At 38.6% G+C, this 24,359-nt stretch overlaps 2 protein-coding genes across 11 annotated transcripts in view; one reads left to right on the top strand and one right to left on the bottom strand.

Annotated features, from left to right (window-relative positions):
* Window positions 1-1,166: 1,166 nt before the first annotated feature.
* The window catches only part of LOC141380113 (uncharacterized), a 95,973-nt gene continuing 72,780 nt past the window's right edge, over window positions 1,167-24,359 (top strand). For 6 of the 9 annotated variants that reach the window (XR_012397573.1, XR_012397571.1, XR_012397567.1 and 3 more), the window contains exon 1: window positions 22,105-22,436. The gene's annotated coding sequence lies outside the window, so the exon portion shown is untranslated. Of the gene's footprint in view, window positions 1,380-1,675; window positions 1,762-22,104; window positions 22,437-22,500; window positions 22,570-24,359 lie in introns of those variants that run through there. The other 3 variants (XM_073936829.1, XM_073936832.1, XM_073936830.1) reach the window with 3 other exon arrangements.
* On the bottom strand, window positions 5,506-20,854 carry zgc:66156. 2 transcript variants are annotated; one of them, XM_073936826.1, is made up of 41 exons: window positions 20,353-20,854; window positions 20,142-20,182; window positions 19,484-19,696; window positions 19,260-19,403; window positions 19,024-19,180; window positions 18,819-18,846; window positions 18,031-18,145; window positions 17,858-17,950; window positions 17,710-17,773; window positions 17,521-17,619; window positions 17,332-17,435; window positions 16,189-16,327; window positions 15,988-16,106; window positions 15,730-15,879; window positions 15,470-15,640; window positions 15,084-15,390; window positions 14,887-14,960; window positions 14,719-14,806; window positions 14,522-14,639; window positions 14,285-14,408; window positions 13,965-14,101; window positions 13,636-13,891; window positions 13,306-13,548; window positions 13,049-13,225; window positions 12,827-12,972; window positions 12,653-12,743; window positions 11,871-12,260; window positions 11,495-11,621; window positions 11,249-11,367; window positions 10,968-11,164; window positions 10,704-10,887; window positions 10,460-10,625; window positions 10,249-10,373; window positions 9,817-10,125; window positions 8,556-8,759; window positions 8,343-8,468; window positions 7,942-8,112; window positions 7,754-7,858; window positions 7,573-7,668; window positions 7,352-7,483; window positions 5,506-5,626 (listed from the first exon to the last, which is right to left on the bottom strand). In XM_073936826.1, the coding sequence occupies exons 3-41, from the start codon at window positions 19,682-19,684 to the stop codon at window positions 5,606-5,608; spliced, it is 5,817 nt and encodes a 1,938-aa protein (XP_073792927.1). In that variant the 5' UTR covers window positions 19,685-19,696; window positions 20,142-20,182; window positions 20,353-20,854; the 3' UTR covers window positions 5,506-5,605. The 2 variants fall into 2 exon arrangements, with proteins under 2 accessions (XP_073792927.1, XP_068072609.2); XM_068216508.2 differs by having other exon boundaries at window positions 20,349-20,713.

Below are 24,359 nucleotides of genomic sequence, written 5' to 3'. Positions count from 1 at the left end.
GTTAAACGTAAATCTACTAAAAACCAGATAACTGCATTAACACATTAATAAACATTAACAATAATAATAAAAAATTGTAATACATTTTTAAATATGCAAAATGTACAGACAAATATTTCATAAATACATTTTCTAAACTTGTGTATTTATAAACATATATGATTATATAATAAAACATACATTAAACAGGCCCATAGCCAGGGGGGCTTCGGGTGGTTCACTGACAAAGGTCCAGAATTTGTCATTGGTTCTGATTTGATCTACATTGACTGCTAAATTTTTGTGGAAATAACCACAATATGACATAAGTGAAGTCAACTTTCACTACTAAAGGACAGTTGTTGAAAAAAAAACATTGTACAAGTAGCCTAACTTTTCTAAATCTTGAACCTTATTCTTGAGAGAAAAAATTGACCAATGAAAAGGTCAGAAGCCCCAAAAGCAGCCTATGATATTACATATAGTGTGTCGGTGCTCTTTGTGTAGAATACACATCAAAATCAGTCCAAGGCACTCATAAATGTGGAAAAAACTATATAAAGCCTTTATTGGCATGGCTGTTCCTTTAAACTGCGACTACATACAACACAATCTCACGGCAATTCGCAACTTTTTAATTTAGTGGCTAATAAGTATGAATTCGTACGATCTAATTCGTACAATTTAGTACTATTTGCTTATCCCCCAATGACGGTTGGGGTTAGGGGTGAAGCTCTTTTTTACATTAGTTTTTATAAATCTTTAGGAAATATTTTAATACATCAAAAATGGAGGATACATCAAGCTAATCCAGCGAAAAATAGAGCTTTAAATGCCACTTACTGGAGTATTCAAAGATAATAATTAAATAGAAAATGAGGTGAATAACTGCAGAAAAAGTCCACATTTTGAGATAAAAGAACCAACCCTTACACCAGGCTGGCTACAGCCTGTTAAACATGCAACATTAGAAAAAATCTTCAAACTACTTTTTAAATTACTTTAATACTTTACAGTTTGTTTATGTTAAATAATGGGTATTTACATTTTATTGTAGAATACATGACGGTTGATAATAAATATATTTTAAAATTTTTAAATATGTTTTATTAATTCACACAGTTAGAAAATGTTTTAGCATATATTTAAAACATGTTTTAGCGAAAAAATAAAATAAAAAGGCGACCAGCTCCTCTCGCGGGAGCGCGCCGCGCGGGTCTTCGCGCCCTTTCCACCTGAGGCGATTTTACGAGATCACCGGCAGCCTCTGGACTATCGCGACCGAAATGGGAATATAGTGCAGAAAATATGAGTTATGCTCGGATTACCGTGACGGGCAGACTGTAGAGAGAGTCGAGAGAGCGTCCACACGACAGAAATCCAGATATTTGAAACATCAGGTAAGTTTTTGTGTTATTACTAGTCAAAATGCCGTCAAAAATCAGTCAAAATGCCGTCAATTGGACGCTATCTTCACAGCTTTACACCGTGTTATTATTTAAAGTGAGCTCGGAGACTTCTAGAGAATAAACATGTCGAATACTGTGAAATATGAAATCAAAGTTCATCACGGAGGTTCATTTGGCGAACATTCAGACAGTGCAGCTGAGGCCCAGTGTCCGTCCACAGGCCGATTTCACGATTAAAGTTCTTAAGATCTAAAAATAAAGAATGATGTGTTCATTTATTCTGCTAGAATGACCTGCTGCTGGAGTCTGTCTGCTGCGGGGTTCGAGCATCTGCAGCCCGGGTATGAGGACCTCCATCACACCACTGAACCAGGTCAGAAATCTCTGAAAAGATCTGTATTATAGTGTGATTTCTGTCTGGTTATCTGAATTATGCCGACTGCTCGTCAGTTTAGTGAACTTTAGAGCTGCGTAACGAGGGAAATGTGAAATTTAACTCATATAACAAACGAACAGAGTAGAAGTGTTCATTAGATCATCATTACTATATTATTTATGTGTACATTATCCTGTATTTGTCGTAAATTAGTTAAAGTTCTATTGTATTCTATTATATTATTATTTTTTTGTCGTAAAGTAGTTGGTGTCATCCAAAACTGAAGAATGACTTATTATTTACTCTTCCTGAAGTGATTCCAAACATTATGAGTTTCTCTCCTATTTAAACACAAAAGAAGATATTTTAAAGAATGCTGTAAACCGGTAACCATTGACTTTAGCAGTAAGAAAAACAAATAATGTGTCAATGGTTAAAGGCTTCCAGCCTTGTATGTTTGTATTATTCTAATCAAGCCTGACCTCAAAAGGTCATCATCCTCATCCTCATCATCATCACACCATCATCATGCGGATCATGGGTAGCTTCATATTTCTGTGCTTTAACACAGTTAAACATATCCCCTAATATTTTCTCCAGTTTAACCTTATTCCCGGCACCAGTCACTGCATCAAAACAGCATTCACTATTATTAAGCACCTTCACTTCTTTCCAAAACACACACATTGTCATGCTGAATTTGTTGGCTGTTGAGTTTGATCTCATATTAAAAGTGAGATCTCAGTTAACAATTGAAGACTACTTAAAAGCTGTGTTAAATAAACAAACACGCAGCATATATAAATCTAACTCTCTTTCTGTCATATTCTGGACCAGACCTGGGCTTACCTGATAATGCCTCATTTCTATACACTACTCCTGCCTCCAGACACATTTCAGACACATAATCAGGATGAGTAGGATTCTTACAACATCATTACAGCATCATCCGCCACACCTTTAATACTGAAACTCATCTGTATCTAATCTATTGTAAACCTCTAATCATAGTTGCGCAGCTTGTAAATTACAGACCCTCTAGTTTATCACAATTTTTTGCGATAAAAATGACCAATTTTGTGTCAGTAATTTCCAGAAATTTGCGGACAATTTTGTGATTAAAAAATATATATATAAACATAAATAAATATGTGTGTGTGTGTGTGTGTATAATTTACCATATTGGTCTACTATTTTAGGTGTGCAATGACACAAAGCAATATATCATAAAAATAAAGTTTCTTTATTTTGGTCTTTTGTCAAGACAAGATCTAAAACAAATCTAAAACAGTCGGGATTAAGCCAATGGGAGGTTGTTTAACTCTTATTTTTATTCACGATCTTCATTGACATCAGGTACCTCACTCAGGACATACGTTAGGGCTTCCCCTACCGTAATACACCTAAAACGCAGATTACCGTGAAACTCGGCAATGGCAGTGAAGTGTTTTCTCTTGTTAACTGCAGGGAAAGGGTTAAACACAATCATTTAGCGATTTGATAATAATGTCCTTCAAGTCTGTCACGTCCAGCGCCGTCATCTTTGAACGAATCTTTATCTGTGTGCTCCACCGCTTAGTTTGTTTGTTTGATGATTGTTCACACTTTCTTTTGCAGTCTGAAGCACGGCAAATACACAAAGCACCACAGAATGTCTAATCACATCTTCACATTGACTTCACATGTAAATCACTCGTGCTTCATCAGCATCTGCTCACTGCACTGGCTGAAAACTCCCCTGCCCCCCCTCTCCATGTAATGCAATGATTGTGAGGGCGCAGGTGAGACATTTTTCGAGACACACTGAAATACATCATGCGCTGCGTATGCGACGTTCATTAAGTCATGTAAAACAATGTATTGCAAACTGAAATAAATATAATGTGATTAAATGGTTTGGAATCGGATCGTTTACATGTTTTGCAATTATTTAGCATTTAAATGAAGAATTTTGCAGGATCACGAAATAATTAGACTTTTTGTTGATTTTATATTGGATTCAGCATTTGGATTTGCAAAAAACTAGGGGGTCTGATATATTGTTGATAGTACATGCATCTGTAAATATCACCATAGCTTTTCTATAATTGCACTTACACTATATATCTTATATCCTGTATCCTGCACTTGCTGCTACTGCACTCCTGGTTACACCTAAACTGCATTTGGTTGCTGCGTACTTGTATATGTGTGAGGACAATATAGTTGAATCTAATTGAGTTCATATTGCCAAAGCTCTTTTGCCAAAGTTTAAGCCAAACACATTCTCCACTAGGCCCACGTGCTTCTCAAAACGGATTAATTCTGAACATTTTATGCTATTAAAATAGGTATCTGATCTGATATCATCAAGCCATACAATCTCAAAACTTAAAAAAAACTTTCAACACAATCATGTGCATCAGCGACACATGTTAGGCACCACCTCGAAACCTGTATTGGCCATCCTATTCAATACATGAATTCAAAATGTATAGTGGTGCAGCCGGGAATTACACCACATGCTTCACTAATGTAAGCATAGATGTCTTCAGACATCAATATTTCACTCTATAGTGTAAACTAAATAATAACAATAGAATAAATTAATTCAACAAAATCAACACCTATAGTTTACAAAAGAGAAACATTGCCTAAAATCCCCTTTTCCAGCACAGGACAGCAGTTGTACAGGGCACTCTGCTACGGTGAGTACGCTGTGCTGCTCTTTTAGTGCACTTGACAAAATACTTACTCTCCTGTTGGGATCATAAACATAAGTAAGTTTAAGTGTAAGTATACGGTTATTGCCATAAGTAAAATCAACAGTTAAGTGAAATCTTGCTTGGGGAGCTCATCAACAATAGCAACAAACATTAGAAAACATAGCTGCACACTCACACATAAACACATCCATACATACTTGTCCCACTAATCTCTTCAGTGAAGTGCAGTATCCTGTCATCCACGAGTGTAATGCAGATACACAGACGGAGGAATGAACCATTCCATAATAAGTGCTGTTCAGAAAACATGTAGTCCTAGTTTAATTGATCTGAAAATGGAGGAGAAGACTTGCCTAGCTGGACACATGGATCCTTCAAGATGGCGAAGCCTTTCCTCTGGAAGGGTGAGTAATAAATCTCATCACTAGTGTTCTGTGTGCATGACTTTGCTCTAAAATATCTGTTATTGTCACACTCTTAGAAGAGCATCAGTGATGAATGTGTTGACTACATTTATTTAGCACTACAAGTGGCCTGTGCTGATGCTGCTTTATTAATTGAACAAAGGGGATGACAATGCATTTGTTTGCAGTGGGTAACACGATCGCCTCACAGCAAGAAGGTTGCTGGTTTGAGTCTCGGCTGGGTCAGTTGGTGTTTCTGTGTGGAGTTTGCATGTTCTCCCCGTGTTGACGTGGGTTTCCTCCGGGTGCTCTAGATTCCCCAAAAGTCCAGACACATGCGCTATAGGGGAATTAGGTAAGCTAATCTGTCCATACTCTATTTGTGTGAATGAGAGCGTATGGATGTTTCCCAGTGCTGAGTTGCAGCTGTAAAACTGTAAAACATATGCTGAATAAGTCGGCGGTTCATTCCGCTGTGGCGACCCTTGATTAATAAAGGGACAAGGGATAAGTGGAAATGAAAATGAATGAGTGTCGATTTGCTGTTATTAATCTTCAACACTGCATGGTTTGCAGACGTGTGTTGTGCTGTATGATGGAGCTCTTTATTAATCACAAGAACACAACAGAAGGAAGTTTACAGATGTGCATTTATTGTCACCAACTGCATACTGACATTTCACATGCGCTTCATATTATATGATGGCGTGCGGCGTGTCTGGATTCTGACTCTCATTCAGCAACTTCTTTACCCTAAAAACAAGAAGACGTTAAAGTCACTGAGGGAAGCTGTGTGTTTCATGCACAGTTCTAGTGCAGAGTTTGGGTCTGTCTTTAACACAAGGCTGATCTCTCACAGCATAACTGAAAGATTTCACATGCGCAAGACTGAAATTTAAGGACTAAATCTTGATGTTTTTCTGACTAAAGCTGCATAGACAGACGCTTTCACACACACTTTGCTCAAAGAATATGGATGAAGCTGGAGCATCAGGATAGAAAGGTAGCCTGACTTTCTTTAAGGAAAATGGACTGAATGTGGTTTTATGAGCATTATATGTGCAGCATTTGAACACGTCTCAACTTTGTACAGCAGATTAGCAATCTAGCCTAATCTGTGTAATGTCCATTAGCCTTATTGCACTTTGCAGAGTGGACTCCAATATTGTTTTTGTACATTCATTATGTATTTAGCTTATTATTGTATTCATTTAATGCTTTTCCTTGATATCCGTTCTTCATCATATTATTAACTGTAGATGCGTACTGATTAATGCACACTTAACGCATACTGAATCAGAAACCCTAGCAAGCAGCAGCAGTAATGGCTGCTATCCATATTAATCATTCAGAACCACGTTAAAAAATGGATGAAGACAGAAGCAAAACCTTTCCAAAACCCTTTTATTTACTGTTCCTCACTGGTGGAATGATCTTCCCTTTGCCTTTTAAATGAACTCTAAAAACCCAACTCTTCCACGAATACCTAAGCACGTAAAAAACACCACTTTGCCTCTTTACTCTAGATCTTAATGCTCTGAGCACAAACAGTTCCTTTTTGTATAATTAGCACTTGTGTCTGCTGTTGAGTCGCTGAATGCCTTCAAATGTGTAAGTTGCTTTGGACAAAAGCGTCTGCTAGATGACTAAATCTGGGCTGCATTTCAGAAGGTCAGGAGCACAGTAGCTTTGATGGAAGTTCATAATCCATTTTCTAAATGGATGTTATTGACCTTAATGGGAAAGATCCATGCACGCGTGTTCATTTATAATTTTTTAAATACTCATTACACTGATTTTGAATTGAAATGCCATCATTATTTACTCTCTGTTCAAGTACGCAGGTCTGTGACTCTCATCTTCGTACACTTGTACACACCTAGTTTCTCAGCAGCACAATCCACATCCTACATCATCTGCGTATGAACAAACCCATTCACTGAAGCCTGACTTAAACCCGAAAACTACTTTAGAACAAGAAGATGAGTGGACAGTGATCACTCAGTGGTCAACGGCTGGATTAAACCTGAACCCAATCTGGATGCAGGTAAGAGTGATTAGCTGATCACAGTTGACCAACGCACAGTGTATATATTGTGGTGAAGCATATTTTACAGTGTGTTTGTGGTTTTCTTTTGTCTGTTTGTGAATTTTTTTTAATTATTATAAACTACATTTTCACTTTCTGAACAAAATGTCAATTCTTTTCAGTCTTAATGCAGCCCTAATTCAGAGCTTCGTGTACATCAGCTAGAAATGTCCTCTTTTGTCATGAATTCTGTTAAGCCTGTTTCAAGTTTTAGTAATGTGTTTCCCAAACCTTCAACAGAAGACGAGATTTTACCAAAACAGTCAGAAAACACACCTTCAAACACAGTCGACTTGTGAGAGTGAGTAACTAGTCTAAATTGACTTTGTATTGTGTTGCTGTTGCAGTGATTAACATTGGTATTGTGGTAGCACAGGTTGGACTGGTACCTTTCCTGCATCGCGGCTCTTGGCTCTCAGCTTGTTGACCTGGGACTCGGCGATGTCAGCGCGCTCCTGAGCCTCCTCCATCTCATGCTGCACCTTCCTGTACCTGGACAGGTGAGTGTTGGCCTGCTCCTCCTGTTGGGATTACACAAGATATCCATCCACTTTTATCTGTCATTTTATCAAAGCGTCACACTGCAGGAGGCATTGGATATTAGCCTTACAGCTTCTTCAGCCTGGCGCTTGTAGGCCTTCACTTTCAGCTGCAGCTTGTCCACCAGATCCTGGAGGCGAGTCACGTTCTTCTTGTCTTCCTCGGTCTGTCGGTGTAAATATTGTTAGTAGCCTTAAACTATGTATATTACAAACTGCAGTGTAACATTTCAAATTCCTGTGCTGCTTTACCTGGTAGGTGAGCTCCTTCACCCTCCTTTCATATTTACGCACTCCTTTAACAGCATCTGCACCGCGTCTCTGTTCAGCTTCAACTTCACTCTCCAACTCACGAACCTTTGAGAAAGTAGAGAGTAATTGACAAAACTGGTCTAACCTTTAAATCTAAGAACCAATTGTTTTTAGCCGCACAACCTTACCCTGGACTCCAGTTTCTGGAGCTGTTTCTTTCCACCCTTCATGGCCAGATTCTCTGCCTCATCCAGACGGTGCTGCAGGTCTTTGACAGTCACCTCCAGGTTCTTCTTCATCCTCTCCAGGTGAGCACTGGTGTCCTGCTCCTTCTTCAGCTCCTCAGCCATCATGGCAGCCTGAAATATCAGCCAATAAAGTTTAAATGATCAGAGTTTGTAGAAAAACCTTCCATGAAGCTTTCCTTTATCGAAATATTGAGCAGTGCTTTAGAACCAGCCTAATAAAGATTTGGGACAGTTAATAGCTTTGACACCGGGTCAATCAAGCAATGATTTATATTGATTCCTGAACATGCTGCTAAACAAATATTAAAATGAAAACATAGCAACAGAATGTAAACACTCACATCAGTGATGGCCTTCTTGGCCTTCTCCTCTGCGTTTCTGGCCTCCTGAACTGAATCTTCCACCTCACCTTGAATTTGGACCAGATCAGCCTCAAGCTTCTTCTTGGTGTTAATAAGACTTGTATTCTGCAAGTTATAGATAGTTTTAGTGTCTGCCTGTTTTCAAGTAGCCTTGCATGTGTTTTTAAATGCATTCTTGATGAGTTTCTGTACTTGTGAGTGCAGCAGTCCCACACGCTCACTGGCATCCACCAGCTCCTGCTCTGCCACTTTGCGGCCTCTCTCTGTTTGCTCCAGTGCGGCTCTCAGCTCCTCAATCTCTGCTTGCATCAGGTTATTCCTGCGCTCCACCATGGCCACCTGCTCCTTCATGTCCTCTTGTCCTCTGACGGCTTCATCAAGGTGCAGTTGGGCATCCTGTGATAATGTTCTATCTTTGTTAGTTGTGTCATAATGATTTAAAGCGTAAATTTAAACATCCTTGTGTTGAGTTCTCATTTGTTTTTGTGCCATGTGGGGGTATTTCTGTTGTATGTAAATGTAAATAGCAAAGGGTGTCCGCTAGCCAGCTACTAGTATATAATTAATGTAGGCAAGTCATGATCAGAAGAAGCATTGAAGCATTTAAAGAGGACAGCTGCATGTAAATCTTTTGATTTGTTTTGGCTTTCTTTTTTAATTGTTTTCCTGCATTTATCATGTGACCTTTTTTTATTTCTTTTTTTATAATCTAAAACACGTTGTAACAGGTCACCCTAATACCTGTCAACTAGACCCCATCCCATCTCATCTTCTTCAAGCTACCTCCCCTTTTGTTGTACCTGTGCTAAATGAATAGGCTCTTGTTCTGTCTAGGCCAGATTATAGCAATGCTCTCTTGGCCTCCCAATCAACAACATCAAACTAGCTGATCTAGGGGGATTTTTAATCAACCTAAATAAGTGCATGTCACACCTTTATTTAAGTACACTGGTTGTGTTTCGCTGATTGGATCAAATTCAAGGCACTGTCATTTGCCTATAAAACAACCACTGGTTCTGCAACCCTTTTCCTGAATCCTCAATCAGGCTTATGTGCTCAACAGAGCTTCGTGCTCTGCTACCAAACATCGCTTTGTGGTTCCATCCCACAGGAGCACAAACTGAATGAAAGGACTTTCACCTTAAACTTCCCATCCAGGTAGAATAACTTGCTTAAATCCACTTGGACAGCTGAGTCTCTGGCCATCTTTAAGAAACATCTAAAGACTGTTCATCAGTTATTAAGTAATAGCATGCACTAGTTATTCATTTACTCTTTTTCCTATTTTTTCTTTTTTTTTTAGCTAATCCAACTTAGACTTTTCATGGCATTTTATATTTTTTGTGTTGCTCTCTGATTACCTAAAGTGTTTCTATCATCCTCATCTGTGGGTTGCTTTAGATGAAAGTGTCTGCTAAATTACTAACTGTAAATTTCTTCTTTGCAAAGATACCTTGAGTTGGCCTTGGACATTCCTGAGCTGTTTCTGGGCTTCAGCGGCCTGTCGGTTGGCATGACTCAGCTGGATCTCCATCTCATTCAGATCTCCCTCCATCTTCTTTTTGACTCTCAGGGCATCATTTCTGCTCCTGATCTCAGAGTCCAGAGTGCTCTGCATGGAATCCATCACTCTTTGGCTGTTCCGCTTGATCTGTTCTATCTCTTCATCCTTCTCAGCAAGCTTCCTGTCAATCTCACTCTTCACCTGGTTCAGCTCCAGCTGCACACGCAGAATCTTGGACTCTTCATGCTCCAGGGTGCCCTGATGGATAGTAGTATTAGTATTTATTCAATTAAGACCTGGTAATAATTATGAGTTACGTTAACCATGATAAAATAGTGATATTTCATTTTATATTGATGTGATAGTGTTTAGCAACAATACCTCTGCTTCTTCAAGTGCAGTCTGGATCTCTGCTTTCTCAGACTCCACAGTCTTCTTGGCTTTCTCTAACTCATGAATGCTCTTTCCAGTCTCTCCAAGCTGCTCAGTGAGGTCAGAAATCTCCTCTAAATGGGTTTAAAAAACTGTATTTATTAGTTCTTCTAAAACTGTTGCTTATTAAATTCTTTCTGTAAATAAAAGTGGCGTTTACGTTGCAGATTCTTGTTCTCCCTCTTCAGGGTCTCAAGCTGGTCCAGGGCTTCTTCATAAGAGTTCTTCATTTTGAAAATCTCAGTGCTGAGAGAGCGAGCTTCTTTCTGAGCCCCTTCTAGTTCAGCCTGGCCTTCCTCATACTTCTGCTTCCACTCTGCGAGGACCTGATAATGTGGGCATTGTTTATTAGCATGGTCTGCAGTTCAGGGTTTAGGAATCTAGATGTTCCACTTCTTTCTTACCTTGTCAAAGTTTCTCTGCTTCTTGTCAAGGTTAGCAGCCAATGCATTTGCTCTCTCCACATCAATCATGAGGTCCTCTACTTCACCCTGCAGTCTCTGTTTTGTTTTCTCCAGCGATGCACACTTGGAGTTCACTGCCTCAATGGATTCTTCAGCATCCTGCAGACGCTGAGCCAGCTTTTTCCTTTAAAACATAAAATACATTGAACCCTAATATGTCATATTAAATTGGAAACAGTGAAGACTTTTCTTTGCGTTGTTTACTTGGATTCCTCAAGCTCCTCTGTACGCTGGATGGCGTCAGTCTCATATTTGGTTCTCCATTGTGCCACCTCACTGTTGGCCTTAGACATTCCACGCTGGAGTTCAGCTTTGGCCTCTTGCTCTTCCTCAAACTGCTCTCTGAGCAAATCACAGTCATGGCGGGCAGACTGAACCGCATGGGCCAAAGCGTTCTTAGCCTTGAGGTCAAAAAATAAAAGATGTCTTTTTATTATGCACAGCCATGTTAAAATTTGTTTACAAGTTGCTTTGTAGTTACAAACCTTAACTTCTTCTTCAATATGTCTTTTGAGTTCCTCAATTTGCTGAGTGTAAGCTTGTTTGCCTCTTGTCAGTTGAGAAACAAGAGCTTCTTTCTCCTCCATCTGACGTCCAAATTCCCCTAGCATTAGAATGTATAACTTTGTGTCACAAAGGACTTGTGTGATAACATTATTCCTTTTTACATTGTTGAGTTATACGTTATCATTTACCATTGTGTACATGATATATTCACTTAATTTACATACCATTTTCAGTTTGCAGCCTTGCTTTCTGTGCACTTATATCATTAAGCTGGCGTACAAGCTCATCATTCTTGGTTTTTAGCTCACTTGCTTGGTCTTCTAATGTACGACATATCTTCTCAAGGTTTGTCTATGAATGAAGAAATGTTCAAAGTACATTCAAAAGACTTCAGCCCATCAACCAGTAAGTGCTGAGTGATGACACAATGCATAAATGTGCAAACACGTATATTTAGCAGTCTACATGTGTTGACTCTTTACAAATCGGTGTTGCATTTTGCACCTTTAATATTTTAGGGTAGTAAGGATAAAAATAAAAATGTAAACTAACTGTAAATAATTAAATAGCTTTAATTTAATCTTTTTGCCAAGAGTATACCTTTGCTTTAGCCACAGCCTCCATGTTGCTTGACAAGTCATCAATCTCCATCTTGTATTCACTCTTTTCCTTCTCCAGCTTCTGCTTGACCCGCTGGAGGTTGTCGATCTGTTCTCCGAGCTCAGCCACACTGTCTGCCTGCTTCTTTCGGAGAGCTGCAGCCGTAGCTTCATGCTGCAAGGTGGACTCTTCCAGATCACGACGCAGCTTCTGGAATTCTGCTTCACGCTTCTTGTTCATCTCAATCTGGGCAGCAGTGGCACCTCCAGCTTCCTCAAGCCTCTCACTGATCTCTTCAAGTTCCCTGGAGAGATCGGCTCTCTGCTTCTCCACTTTAGCACGAGCAGCTCGTTCAGCCTCGATTTCCTCTTCCAGCTCCTCAATACGGGCCTAAATAAGGAAATCTAGTTTTATATATTTGTCATATGGATTTATGACAGCACAGTGGCTTAGTGGTTAGTACTGTTGCTGGCTGAGTTTGCATGTTTTCTTCGTGTCTGTGTAGGCTTTCTCTGGGTGCTCTGGTTTGTCCCACTGTCCAAAGAGGTATAGGTGAACTGGATAAACTAACTTGAACATAGTGTATGAGTGTGTGTGTGAATGAGAGTGTACATGTTTTCCAGCACTGCTGTTCATGAGTTTGTGTACTCTCAGTGCTGAGTTGCATCTGGAAAGGTGACCCCTGACAAATCGGTTTTAGGCCGAAAGAAAGTGAGTGATTATACTACTTCATAGTTTTACATAGAATAAATGTTATTGTTACCATTTAATGTTAATGTTACCTGAAGTTCTTTGATCTTCTTCTGAAGCTGTGCTCCCAAAGACTGTTCATCCTCAATCTTGCTGAGGAACTGGCTTATCTCAAAGTCTTTCCTGTTAAAGTATTTTTTCTATAAGAATTTGTTAAATATTTACTTTTTCTACTCTGAACAATTTGTGTCTTGCAGTCCACTCACTTCTTGATCTTCTCCTCGGATTGCTGCTTGTCGTTCTCCAGGTCCATTATGGACTCTTGGGCCAGTTTCAGGTCACCCTCAAGCTTCCTCTTGGCTCTCTCAAGATCCATACGGAGCTTCTTCTCTTGCTCCAGGGAGCCCTCAAGCTGTTGTTACAGAAACCAGAACATTAAAATTTGGTGTTGTTTACAGAAGTAATTAAAGTTATGTTAAACATCTTACATCATCCACTTGCTGCTCAAGCTTGCTCTTAGATTTAGTCAGAGTGTTGACTTTGTCTTCCTCTGCCTGAAGGTCATCAAGGGTCTGCTGATGCGCCTCTTGGAGGGCTTTCTTCTCTTTGGTCAGCTTGGCAATGCTCTCATCCTGAGAGGCCATCTCCTCTGTCAGGTTTTTCACCTAAAACGGAAACATTGCTCTTTGATTGTATTCTCAAGAAACTGAACAGCACAGTGTGAAGATGTGAAGATAATGTGAACCTTATTTTCTGTTGCATGTTTCTCCTTCTCCACTTTGGCTAAAGTGAGCTCCAGGTCATCAATGTCTTTCTTCAGCTCGGAGCATTCGTCCTCCAGCTTCCTCTTCTTGGCCGTCAGTTCAGCATTGATTTCCTCCTCATCTTCCAGCCTCTCGGTTGTCTCTTTGAGTTTAGCCTCGAGCTGGATCTTGCTTTTGATGAGACCTTCACATCTCTCCTCAGCATCTGAGAGGTTTTCACTTTCCTGATCATTCAGATGGATACAGTTATTGACTTATGTTCATAGTTGTTGCTTCCATATAAAATAAAATAAAATAAATTAAATACTCACAGATGCTACTTGTAGTTGAAGGTCATTTTTCTCCTGAAGAAGTGACACCATTTTCTCCTCCAGCTCCTTCTTTTTAGCCAATGCCTTCGTAAGATCTTCTTTCATTTTCTCATAATTCTCCTTCATGGCTGCCATTTCTTTCTCAGTCTCTGCACTCTTCAGAAGAGGCTTGATCTTGAAGTAGAGCTTCATCCATGGCCAATGTTTGACATTCATGAATGAGCGGATGTTGTATTGGATGGAATAAATTGCTTCTCTGTGTGAAACATTATCATTGCATCAGTTTATATTACTCTGTCATATCAAACAGTTTAGTAAGTTTATTGTACCTCCTCTCCATCATTTTGACAAACTCCTTTCTCATGACATATCCACGGCACAAAGCTTGAGTCATGGTAACCAGTGAGGCAAGTTTTTCGTCTCTCATCTCCTCAAGAGTACCCAGCAGACCAGCTTTGAAGAACACCTAAATGAACATTTGGCAGGTATTAGTGGTGTGATGTTGAAGAAGGCAAATAGCATAATTTAATATGGATGAGAAAACAGGTCTATTTTAAAATAATAGGATGACATGCTACAATTAATTTCCAATGTGGCTGTCCACATGCTTTTTTGCCATGCCGTGTGGTATGGATGCAGAGTAGCTCACCTTGGTGTGTCCAAACTTGTATTGGGTGTGGTCAACATCAATAGAGCCCAAGAGTTTCTCTGAAGCCTTTTTGTTGTCGATGAACTGTCCCTCAGGAATGACACTAGCATTCAATACTTTGTACCTGGAGAATATTCAGTGAGAGTCATGTTGTAAAACTACAAAATCAGAATTATCAGATGTTGAAGTATATTTAGTGCATCATGTTTAAGTTAGAGGTAGTGAGAGTATCATTACCGCTGCTTGAAGTCACCGTAGAGGATTCTGCTGGGGAAACCCTTCCTGCAGATTCTGATACCCTCCAGCACACCGTTACACCTGAGCTGGTGGATAACCAGGAAGTTCTCCATCAGACCTGAATGAAAGATATTTTATTGGTTCCAGAAATATTTTCAGAACTGTGACGCATTGAAGCTATTAGAGATCATGTATACCTGGAGTCTTGGACTCATTAGGAATCAAGCAGCGCACAAAGTGAGGGTGAGTGCTCCTCAGGTTAGTCATCAGCTTACCCAAGTTCTCCTGTGGAAGTGTTTGCATTAGTCTAATCTTTAATGCACAATGAATTTCACATCCTTCATCAGAAGAGAGAATCTGGTTACCCTAAACAGTGCAGACACAGTCTGGAAGGAACCACCCTTCTTCTTGCCTCCTTTCTTTCCTCCACCACCCTCAGCTGTTTTAAGATAAAGTTTTCATTTTTAACCTTGTTTAGTTTTAGAATGTTTTCAATAAATGTACTTTTGTAATGTCTTGGAAATAAAATGCCAAGAAATAAAAAAAATTCAGATGGTCGCACCTTCAGCTCCTGCATGAGCAGCATAAAGAAAGGATAACAGTTTGACCGATGACTTTTGGTAGAGTTGCACAACAGAGTCGTTCAGTGGATCCTTGTTCTTATCCAGCCAGCCAACAATGTTGTAGTCCACAGTGCCGGCGTAGTGCACTAGAGAGAAGTGAGCCTCTGCCTTACCTTTGGCAGGCTTGGGCTTCTGGAAAGCTGAACTTTTGCCCAGATGCTGGTCATGTAGTTTGTTTTTAAAACTTGTGTCTGTGGCCTTGGGGAACATGCACTCCTCTTCAAGGATGGAGAAGATGCCCATTGGCTGTCGAAGAAATATTCACACTCATTATCAGTACAGGCATGATGTAAATAGGCATTTAAGCTGCTGAATGTTCTCTTACCTTCTCAATGAGCTCAATGCAGGCAGCCAAGTCCATACCGAAGTCAATGAACTCCCATTCGATGCCTTCTTTCTTGTACTCCTCTTGCTCCAGAACAAACATGTGGTGGTTGAAGAACTGTTGCAGTTTCTCATTTGTGAAGTTGATGCAAAGCTGCTCCAAGCTGTTGTACTGGTAATAGAGCAGAGGCAAGTTCTTACTAATGACTGTTAGTCTTAGACTCCTAAATGATATGATGCTCCTAAAAAGCTGATGCTTACATCAAAGATCTCAAATCCAGCAATGTCCAGCACACCAATGAAGAACTGTCTGGGCTGCTTTGTGTCCAACATCTCATTGATACGAACAACCATCCACAAGAACATTTTCTCATAGACAGACTTGCAGAGAGCTGACACTGCGTTGTTCACCTGAGAAATTCAAGAGTTGATTTAGTTGATATTAGGCTTTATTTTCTGCTGTTCAGGTCTTTTAGAAATTTCTAGATGCATTCATCTATCAAGCAGGTAAGTGATCACCTGCGGGACTGTCTGGCCTTTGGTCACCATCTCGTTTCCGACCTTCACTCTGGGGTAACACAGAGCTTTCAGCATGTCAGCAGAGTTGAGGCCCATGAGGTAGGCGATTTTATCAGCCACTGAGGAAGAACAGATTTACACATTATTGTCACTGATGAAGCCAATGTTGGCATGCTAATATGTGCTTTTGCCATGTCTTACCCTCAGTGCCATCAGGTTCAGCCTGCTCCTCTCTCTGCTTCTGTTTGAACTTCATGCCCCCATGATGCATCACAGCACCGGTCAGCTTGTAGATGGCGATTTTCTCTTCAGCAGTGAAGCCCAGAATGTCAATGGCAGTCTGTTTTACATAAAAAAGAGCCCAAAGAGATGTGTGTTTAAATCACGTCATGTAGTATTTAGTGTATGCTAATTTATTTCTGATGTGAAAGTAAATTGTACATAATCTGAAAATAATATTGCTAAAACTTGAGCTTCTTATTGAGTAATTTATAAAGGTGATATCAAAGTAGTTTCTGAGCGTGGACAAGAGATGTTAAGTGTAGGCTCACTCTTGTGTTTACATGAGTTTAATCAGAATACATTTCCAAAATCCATTATGATATCTAAATAAGTAGGTATTTAACTACATGCCAACCAATACTCAGTAGAGTGTCAGTGGACTGAAAGGTTGAGGATAAGAGTTAGGGTCAGTGTAAGTTGACATGTACTAGAAAAGTTTCTTAGAGTCAGGAGACTGTCTGTTGGTGGAGCAGTGTCAGCAGATTATAAACAGTCTACTAATACTCTAATGAGAATAGTTGACATGTAGTTGCAAAATAACTCATCGTCAATAAAATGTAAAATAGTGACATGCTTGGTTTGGAAACATGCATTCATGTTGAATGTTTTTTCTTACTGCTATTAAATTTTGTGAGCATGTGGCATGTAGTTACAACCGAACTTAAAATAACAAAATGTGTTAAAGGCACCATAAAAATAGAGCTCAATAACTCCCTAAACCTCCTTCATCATAAAACCTGAACTCTTTCACTCTGACATTGATTTTTCTTACAGATGAGTGTCTCCTTTTTTCACTCAACAGTACTAGGGTACATTTTTCCTGCTGTCATGAAAGTAGTCACGATTATCTGTTTTCATTCATCTCTCAAGGATTAATAACTAATAAGTTTATAATTTTCATCATTACTGCACTGTTTCAACTGCGTGCTCTACCATGTCACATAGTGTATACGATTGTAATTGCAGATTTTAGTTCACTCTCAGTATTTATCATGAATCTACTAAATATTGTACCATTCATGCACACGTCTACTACTACTACTAGAGCTTTTGTCCACATACATCTGTGGCAATGAACTCCTCCACATCATTGATGCTCTTGACAGTGACTTCACCCTGGCTGATCATTGGATAGTCAAAAGGGTTGGTGGTGATGAGCAGGGCCTCTGTGAAGAATTGATGTGCGGTATTTGTTAACAGTGTTCTCACGAAAACAAAGACCTGAAACACACAATCCTGTAGGTTTCTCACCCAGCAGCTCTGGCTTGTGTCCAGTCATGAGCTGGTAGAAGATGTGGTAACTCCTCTCAGCAGACAGCTGGAATGTTACTCTTGACTTTTCCAGCAAATCTTTTAAAGATAGTTATGGTAAGACATTAGTCTTGATTAACAGTTGTGCTTGCAAATAAGCATATTTGGCTTAATACATTGTTGACTCACAAGTTTCAATATCAGCTGAAGCCAGCTTTCCAGTTGTTGCAAAGTGAATCCTGATGAATTTACCCTATAGATTGAAATTTTTAGATCATAAAGGAATTTCAAAGAGGTAAACTTGTGTAGCGCCTATCATCTGATTGCAGCAACTTACAAAACGAGAGGAGTTGTCATTCCTCACAGTCTTGGCATTACCATAAGCCTCCAGCAGAGGGTTTGCAGCAATGATTTGATCCTCCAGTGACCCCTGGTGAGTTAGGTTAAAATCATATAGAATAACTTTGTCTCTTTTGCTTTAGATTATGTTTTACTGTTTAGTGTTTTCACCTGCATTTTGCCTGGGACAGGTTCTTGCTTCTTTGCTCCTCCAGACACAGCAATTGTTGCAAAGTACTGAATGACACGTTTGGTGTTGACAGTCTTTCCTGCACCAGATTCTCCACTGTGAGGATGTTTCAAAAATAGAAAATAAAATAATGACGATTTGATCCTTTAGGTTTCACTTTAAAAAGCTATAATCTTCTGGCATTGCATTTACATGGCTACAAGGAATTTAGAGCTATGTAAATATCAGTGCAGCTTAAAGTAGATAATAAAAAGCCCTAATTATTCAGATTGTGGAACATTCCAGCAAGTCCGGCAGGCAGGAGAGTTGAATGCTGATGTAGTTCCAGTTAAATTAAAACATTCATTAAAAAAATTCATTTCAGTGTAGTATAAATTTAAAGTTCACTTCAGTTTATTCAGATCAGTGTAGTGCAAGTGTCAGTATTGTCTTGCACATACTTGAAATTCATGCTCTGCATTTTACTAATTCAAGTGCACACACACACAGCAATAAGTAGATCACAAGCCAGACTCTAACCATTAGGCCATCACTGCATCAATAGCTGGCAAATTATATGTAGATGCATCATATAAGCAGTGTGCTCTAGGCTACAGGATTGTCAGTGAACAACTGTCTATGTGATATATGTAATAGTATATGTGCTAAAACAATGCTTTTAGATTTGCATGTTCACATGATGTGCATTCAGCAGTAAAAATCCTGGTGGAAAACATGTTACTCTTAACAGGCGAAAGTGTTAGTGGTTACCAAAAACATGCCAACTTACGTAATCAGGATAGACTGATTCTCCCTGTCTGAAACAATTTTAAAGTGTAATAATAAGTGGAACCTTTAAAGAAGTACATTTTAATAAATTGATAAACTTTTATACCGACAAAAAGAACAACATGAAGGTACAAAATTAGCACTAACTCAAAGACATTTAAAAAAATACATTGCAAATTTAATTAGGAATATATATCCTCACTTACCAGTGAGCATGAACTGGTAGGCGTTGTCAGAGATGGAGAAGATGTGAGGTGGGGCTTCAATCCTCTTCTTGCCTCTGTATCCAGTCACAACGACTGAGTCGTACACTGGGAGCCATTTGTATGGATTGACAGTGACGCAGAACAAGCCAGAGTAGGTCTGAAACAGAGATTGACAGTCCAGTTTTACAGTGCTGCTACTCCATCCCAGGAGTAAAATAAGATTCACAGAGACTCACATAGATCATCCATGCTGCGTAACGCTCTTTGAGGTTATACAACACAGCAGGCTCATTGAGGTGGGTCATCATGGCCATGTCCTCAATTTTGTCAAACTTGGGAGGATTCATGGGGAAGATTTCATCTTCTTTTACCGTGACGGTCTGAAATGAACATTGAGACTTTCTGTACACACCGCTGCAAAGTACTTTTCAGAACTTGATATTTTCTGTGTGATGCTTACTTTCCCACTGTGAGTTTTGACAGTAGCTTTGCCACCCTCTTTACTCTGAAGAGTACCCTTCAGGTACATCTCGTCTGCATCCACCACAAAGTACGCTGTTTTGGCATCAAAGGGAGTGTTCTGGGCCTCTATTCTCTCTCTTTCTGGCTTCCGGAGGTAAATGGCCGCCGGGCCGAAACACTCCATTTCTCCATCCCCCATGGTTGCGGTTTACTGTGACAAGATAGAATGTGTTGAGGGTCATTCTATCTGATAGCGTTCCCTCGAGTGAACACATTTAATGCAGATTTGATTTATTTGTTTTAGCAACATAATTTCTACTGTTTTGGTTAGAGCTGTGACATGACTGGAAAAAGTTTGAGACTGATTGGTAAGTCTAGACAATTTGTTCATGGCAATAGAGCGATGTGTTATTATAATAAGCTGTAAACCTGCTACTTGCCTCATGAGATTTTTCTTTCCCTTTAAATATACATTTTAATACTGAGGGTGTGTAAGAAGTGTATTGATTTATCTACAATAATATACACACAGACTCATAAATGTGTTACTCTATTCAACTAAAAATGCCAGTCAGAATTAAGTGTTGTCTTTTGCTAAAAATTAAAACCACTGCTTTAAAATATGTATCATCAATATATAATCATTCGTGCAATACCTGCTGTTGTTTCCAGGAAGATCGTGTCAGAGGTAGAAGATCTGAAGAGAAAAGCATCAGCGAGTTTAATATACAGTGCATAGTGACAATATAGATTTTTAGGTATGATACTACAGTAATTATCATGTGTCAGGGTTAGCAACTTAAAAGAAAAACATTAGAATATGATATGTGGTTAATAGTAGGAGAACCTGATGAACAACTCACCCACCTTTGAGTTCCAGTCAGTCCTTAGAGGTGCCTGAAGCAGCTTCTTATATAGGCAGAATAATGTTCACTCAGCAAAAAGCTCCCGCTGTATTTGGTCATGTATTCTTAGCTTCATTTCGACAGGAATTTTTGCAACTTTGCTATATTTACCAATTTTCCAACTCATGATATAGATATGCTATTTTATTACTTTAAGTAATAGCTCAAGTGTAACTATTTAGTTTTGTAAACTGGAAATACTGTTTCAGAGAACACGTAGTGCAGGTAATGAGCTGAGACAATGACAATGAACCATTCACTGAGATGAGCTGATAGGTGATTTTCAAATAAATATTTGTGAATAAGCTTACAAAACTGCGATTAACAATTGCTCTTAATGTATTTATGGGTGTCACTCGTGATCAAGCGTCTTAACCTTGAAATAAAGCTGCCATGTTAAGGGTATCAGTTACTGAAGTTCAGACATTGTTTGTGTCTTATGCTGAGCATAATCTTCTTCAAGTGCTTTGGCACAACAGTAAAGCCCAGTTTAGCTGTGGAGAAGCTCTCAAATGTCACTGGGATACTGTTCCCAGAGGCCTTAGAAGCTTTTCGTGTGATACAGCAGCAAATCTGGGCACAACAGTTGTCATTCTGTGAACTTTAGTTTATAGTGACACTTCAGCTAAAAGGCTGGCAGAATAAAGCCGTGTAGCTGTGCTGTAGACAAACCTGTGGAAAGCTGTGAGTTAGTTTGTGTTGGATGAAATGACTCAGGTTTGCTTTTCAAGCACTTTCAAAAAATCATCAGAACACTATTGTCAGGACCAGTAATTCAAAGTTGGATCAAAAACGGTTCAAGTCAAGGTTTATCTCAGCTCTTAAGTACCTTTTACGTCAATTAATATCTGTAGTAGTCCTTTTAGACATCCTGGTCAGATGAATTCAGTGTTATGGCATCATTTTGAATTAAGCTCAATAATGTGATTGAGTACTTTAGAGTAAATGCCAGCTGTGTTTTATATATATATATATTAACACATATGTGTTTCAGATTTACTCACAACTAATGGCTGTGCTTGTCTACTGGGCTTTAGGTGTCTGTTAATCTGTGATGTTGTCAGTCTCAGTCAGTCATAGTCATACTATAGGCAGAATTTTTTTTATTTGTTTAGTGCTCTTCAACGTTTACATGGTGTTAATGCATCTTTATACTTTATATCTATAATGCCTTAGGTCTTTACCATCGTGCTGGTTGGTGTGCATCACTGTCACAGGTGATGCTCTGTAGATCTACCTGATATGTGTAGTGTTTTGTGGCCATGCTTCAGTCTCTACGTCCGAGGGTTTGAAGGCATCTGGAATTTAAACTTGTTTTTTCTTATTAACAGATTTGAATGCAAGTCATTTTGTTCTCAGTCGGAGAGGGATCAGTGTGTGATTATTGAATGATTAAATGCAAGTGATTTAATTAAATCCCTGCGATTGTTCTGAGCAGTAATGAAAGCACAAATGCACGAAGGCTGGGCGAACGGTCCCTCTGATTTCAGCCATGTGACTGACCTTGGACCGTGCCCCTGTCTATTTGCTTAGTCTTGCAAGGACAATGCAGCGAGTCCAACAGGCTTTACTAATACATTTGCACTGATGGCAGAAGGCTGTGGAATGCTAGGGCCTTGGCACCTATAAGATGGAAACATGTGGTCAATAAAATTCTGAGGCATCTTTGCCCTAAGGATGGGCATATTAGGACTTTACACAAATATAGCTGGTCGGTCAGCTATGCCATCAGGGCTTTGCTATTTGTCAGGAAAGGTCATGTGTGTTATTGTGGTGTCAAGTTGAAAGCTTTGATATCAGACAGTCATTTGCTTTAATCATGACCGTCTCAGACACCCATATCTACAAGAATACTGCAGGAAAGTGTTGATTCTTTTGTTCTTCAACTGTTGTGTGTTTATTTGCTTGGTTGATGCAACAGACGACTCTATCATTTAGCAGGCTCTTTCATTCAGCAATGGGTGTGCAGGTGGGCTGTTCTTGCATTGATGGTTTTGTCTTGGCTGTTGTTGAGATTCAACATTAGGACACATCTGAACCGTCCAGGTAAAGTTTCTTTGAAAAATGTACAATTATTTGCATTTGCATTTGATAGTCTGAACATTTTCAGGCCCTTTGGATGCCTTGGACGCAAGTGAGAGTTAAATCATTAGAGAGAATTTCTGGAGATCAAGTCCAGGTTGGTCTCTAATTCATGTAATCAAAATGTATCTAATATTTTTATAGGAGACAACAATTACAATAATGTAAAATTTATCATAAGAATACACTTTTGTAGCTGTAGCTGTACAAAACTGCATACTATACGATACCAAGAAAATGAACAGACAGTACATTACAAAAACAGTCATTGTTAAATTAAATTAAATTAAATTAAATAGTAATAATAATAATAATGATACAAAAACAGCAGGGTAATAGACAATGTAATGTGTTCTTGCATAATTACATTGGATTTAACAACATTGAACTATATTACATATCTATTTTAAAATTGATGATTGCCAGAGTGCAGTTTTATTTCACTTCATAAATTTCCACCCAAAGACTTTTTTAGCTGCAACCAGGAATCATCCTCATAAACCCTAACTCTAACTTTAGCATTTCCAAAAACTAAGATTTAAAAAAATATTTTTACACAAAGATTATTTAACGTTGTTATGATGTCAAGAAAAAAAGATCATGCATCTTGTTGGTGCCAGGTTATATATTGGCTAGTAATCTGTATATTGTAAATGACTTTTGAAGATTAGTTGAATAACAAAATATCTAATCGTTTAGATTTCTTTTGTTGTAGATACTTTTACTGCTGGTTTCTTTTTTAAATAAATTAAATACAGTAATTAACACGACCCAGTCAAGAGCTCTTAAACATTTCTATTGAGTTTATTAAGTAACTAAATAAAAACTATAATAACTATATTAATATTACTATATTAGAACTAATATTATATTTTATGTTACTTACAATTAACTTGTCAATATCTTGTCAAATTTACTTAATGTTTAACCTAACACTCCTAAATAAATCAAGTAAAAGTTAATTGATTGTCTTTAATTTTGAGTTTTTTGAAATGTGTTCAACAATTGAACCGAAGAGCAAATTTACCCTCAAATTGGCTGAATTGGCTCTCTGAGTGAAGCATCTGACAATAATGCTGATCATTAAAAATGCCAAGACCCAAAGCCTGAGCTAGTGCTACTCTTCTGGAAGGTGGTAACCTTAAATCAAACAAAAAAAACTTACTCAAAACCCATTTTATTGTTTTTTTCTCAATTTTTAAACACCTAAACTTCCTGTGCAAAGCATGCTGGGAACTACACATCAGTTACAATTTATTCATTATTAAAATGTACTTAATATTTGAATATCACAAATAAATTAGTTTTAATATTAACTCGTTTCACTCATTTCATTTATTAAATCAAGTAAAAGTGTAAATTTTAAATATTTCACCTAAGAAATTCTAGTTATTTTCGACATTTATTATTACAAAATTATCAGTATATTAGTGACAGAGCTGCTCTTCAGTGAATTCTGTCCTCTGACAATGATATACTAAACTGAACTGAACCATCATTGAACTAACCAGAACAAAGTCAGCATGTTGTGGAACTGAATGTGCTCTGTGAACAGAGCTTGTTTCTCCCTGATGAAACTTAATTTCTGATTTTCTCTGTAAAACTGTTTTGACACAAGACAAATGAACACTGTTAAACTGTATTTCTGATTAATTTTAGCTAACATATGAACATAAGTAACACAAGGGGCTCTATTTTAATGATCTAAGCTCAAAGTCTAAAGCGCATGGCACAAAAGCATTCAGGGCATGTTAGAATCTACTATTTTAAGGATGAAAAATATAGTCTGTGCCTGGCAAATAGTCTAAAAGTGTTGTGCTTATTCTCTTGATGAGTTCTGGGTGTGTTTTGAGCCTAGCGTGCATTAACCCGATCACAGTCTTAGCT

Source organism: Danio rerio, chromosome 22 (assembly GCF_049306965.1).
Source record: "Danio rerio strain Tuebingen ecotype United States chromosome 22, GRCz12tu, whole genome shotgun sequence".
Taxonomy (NCBI): Eukaryota; Metazoa; Chordata; class Actinopteri; order Cypriniformes; family Danionidae; genus Danio; species Danio rerio.
Note: the sequence above shows the minus strand (reverse complement) of the source record. Positions and strands in the feature narration are given on the sequence as shown.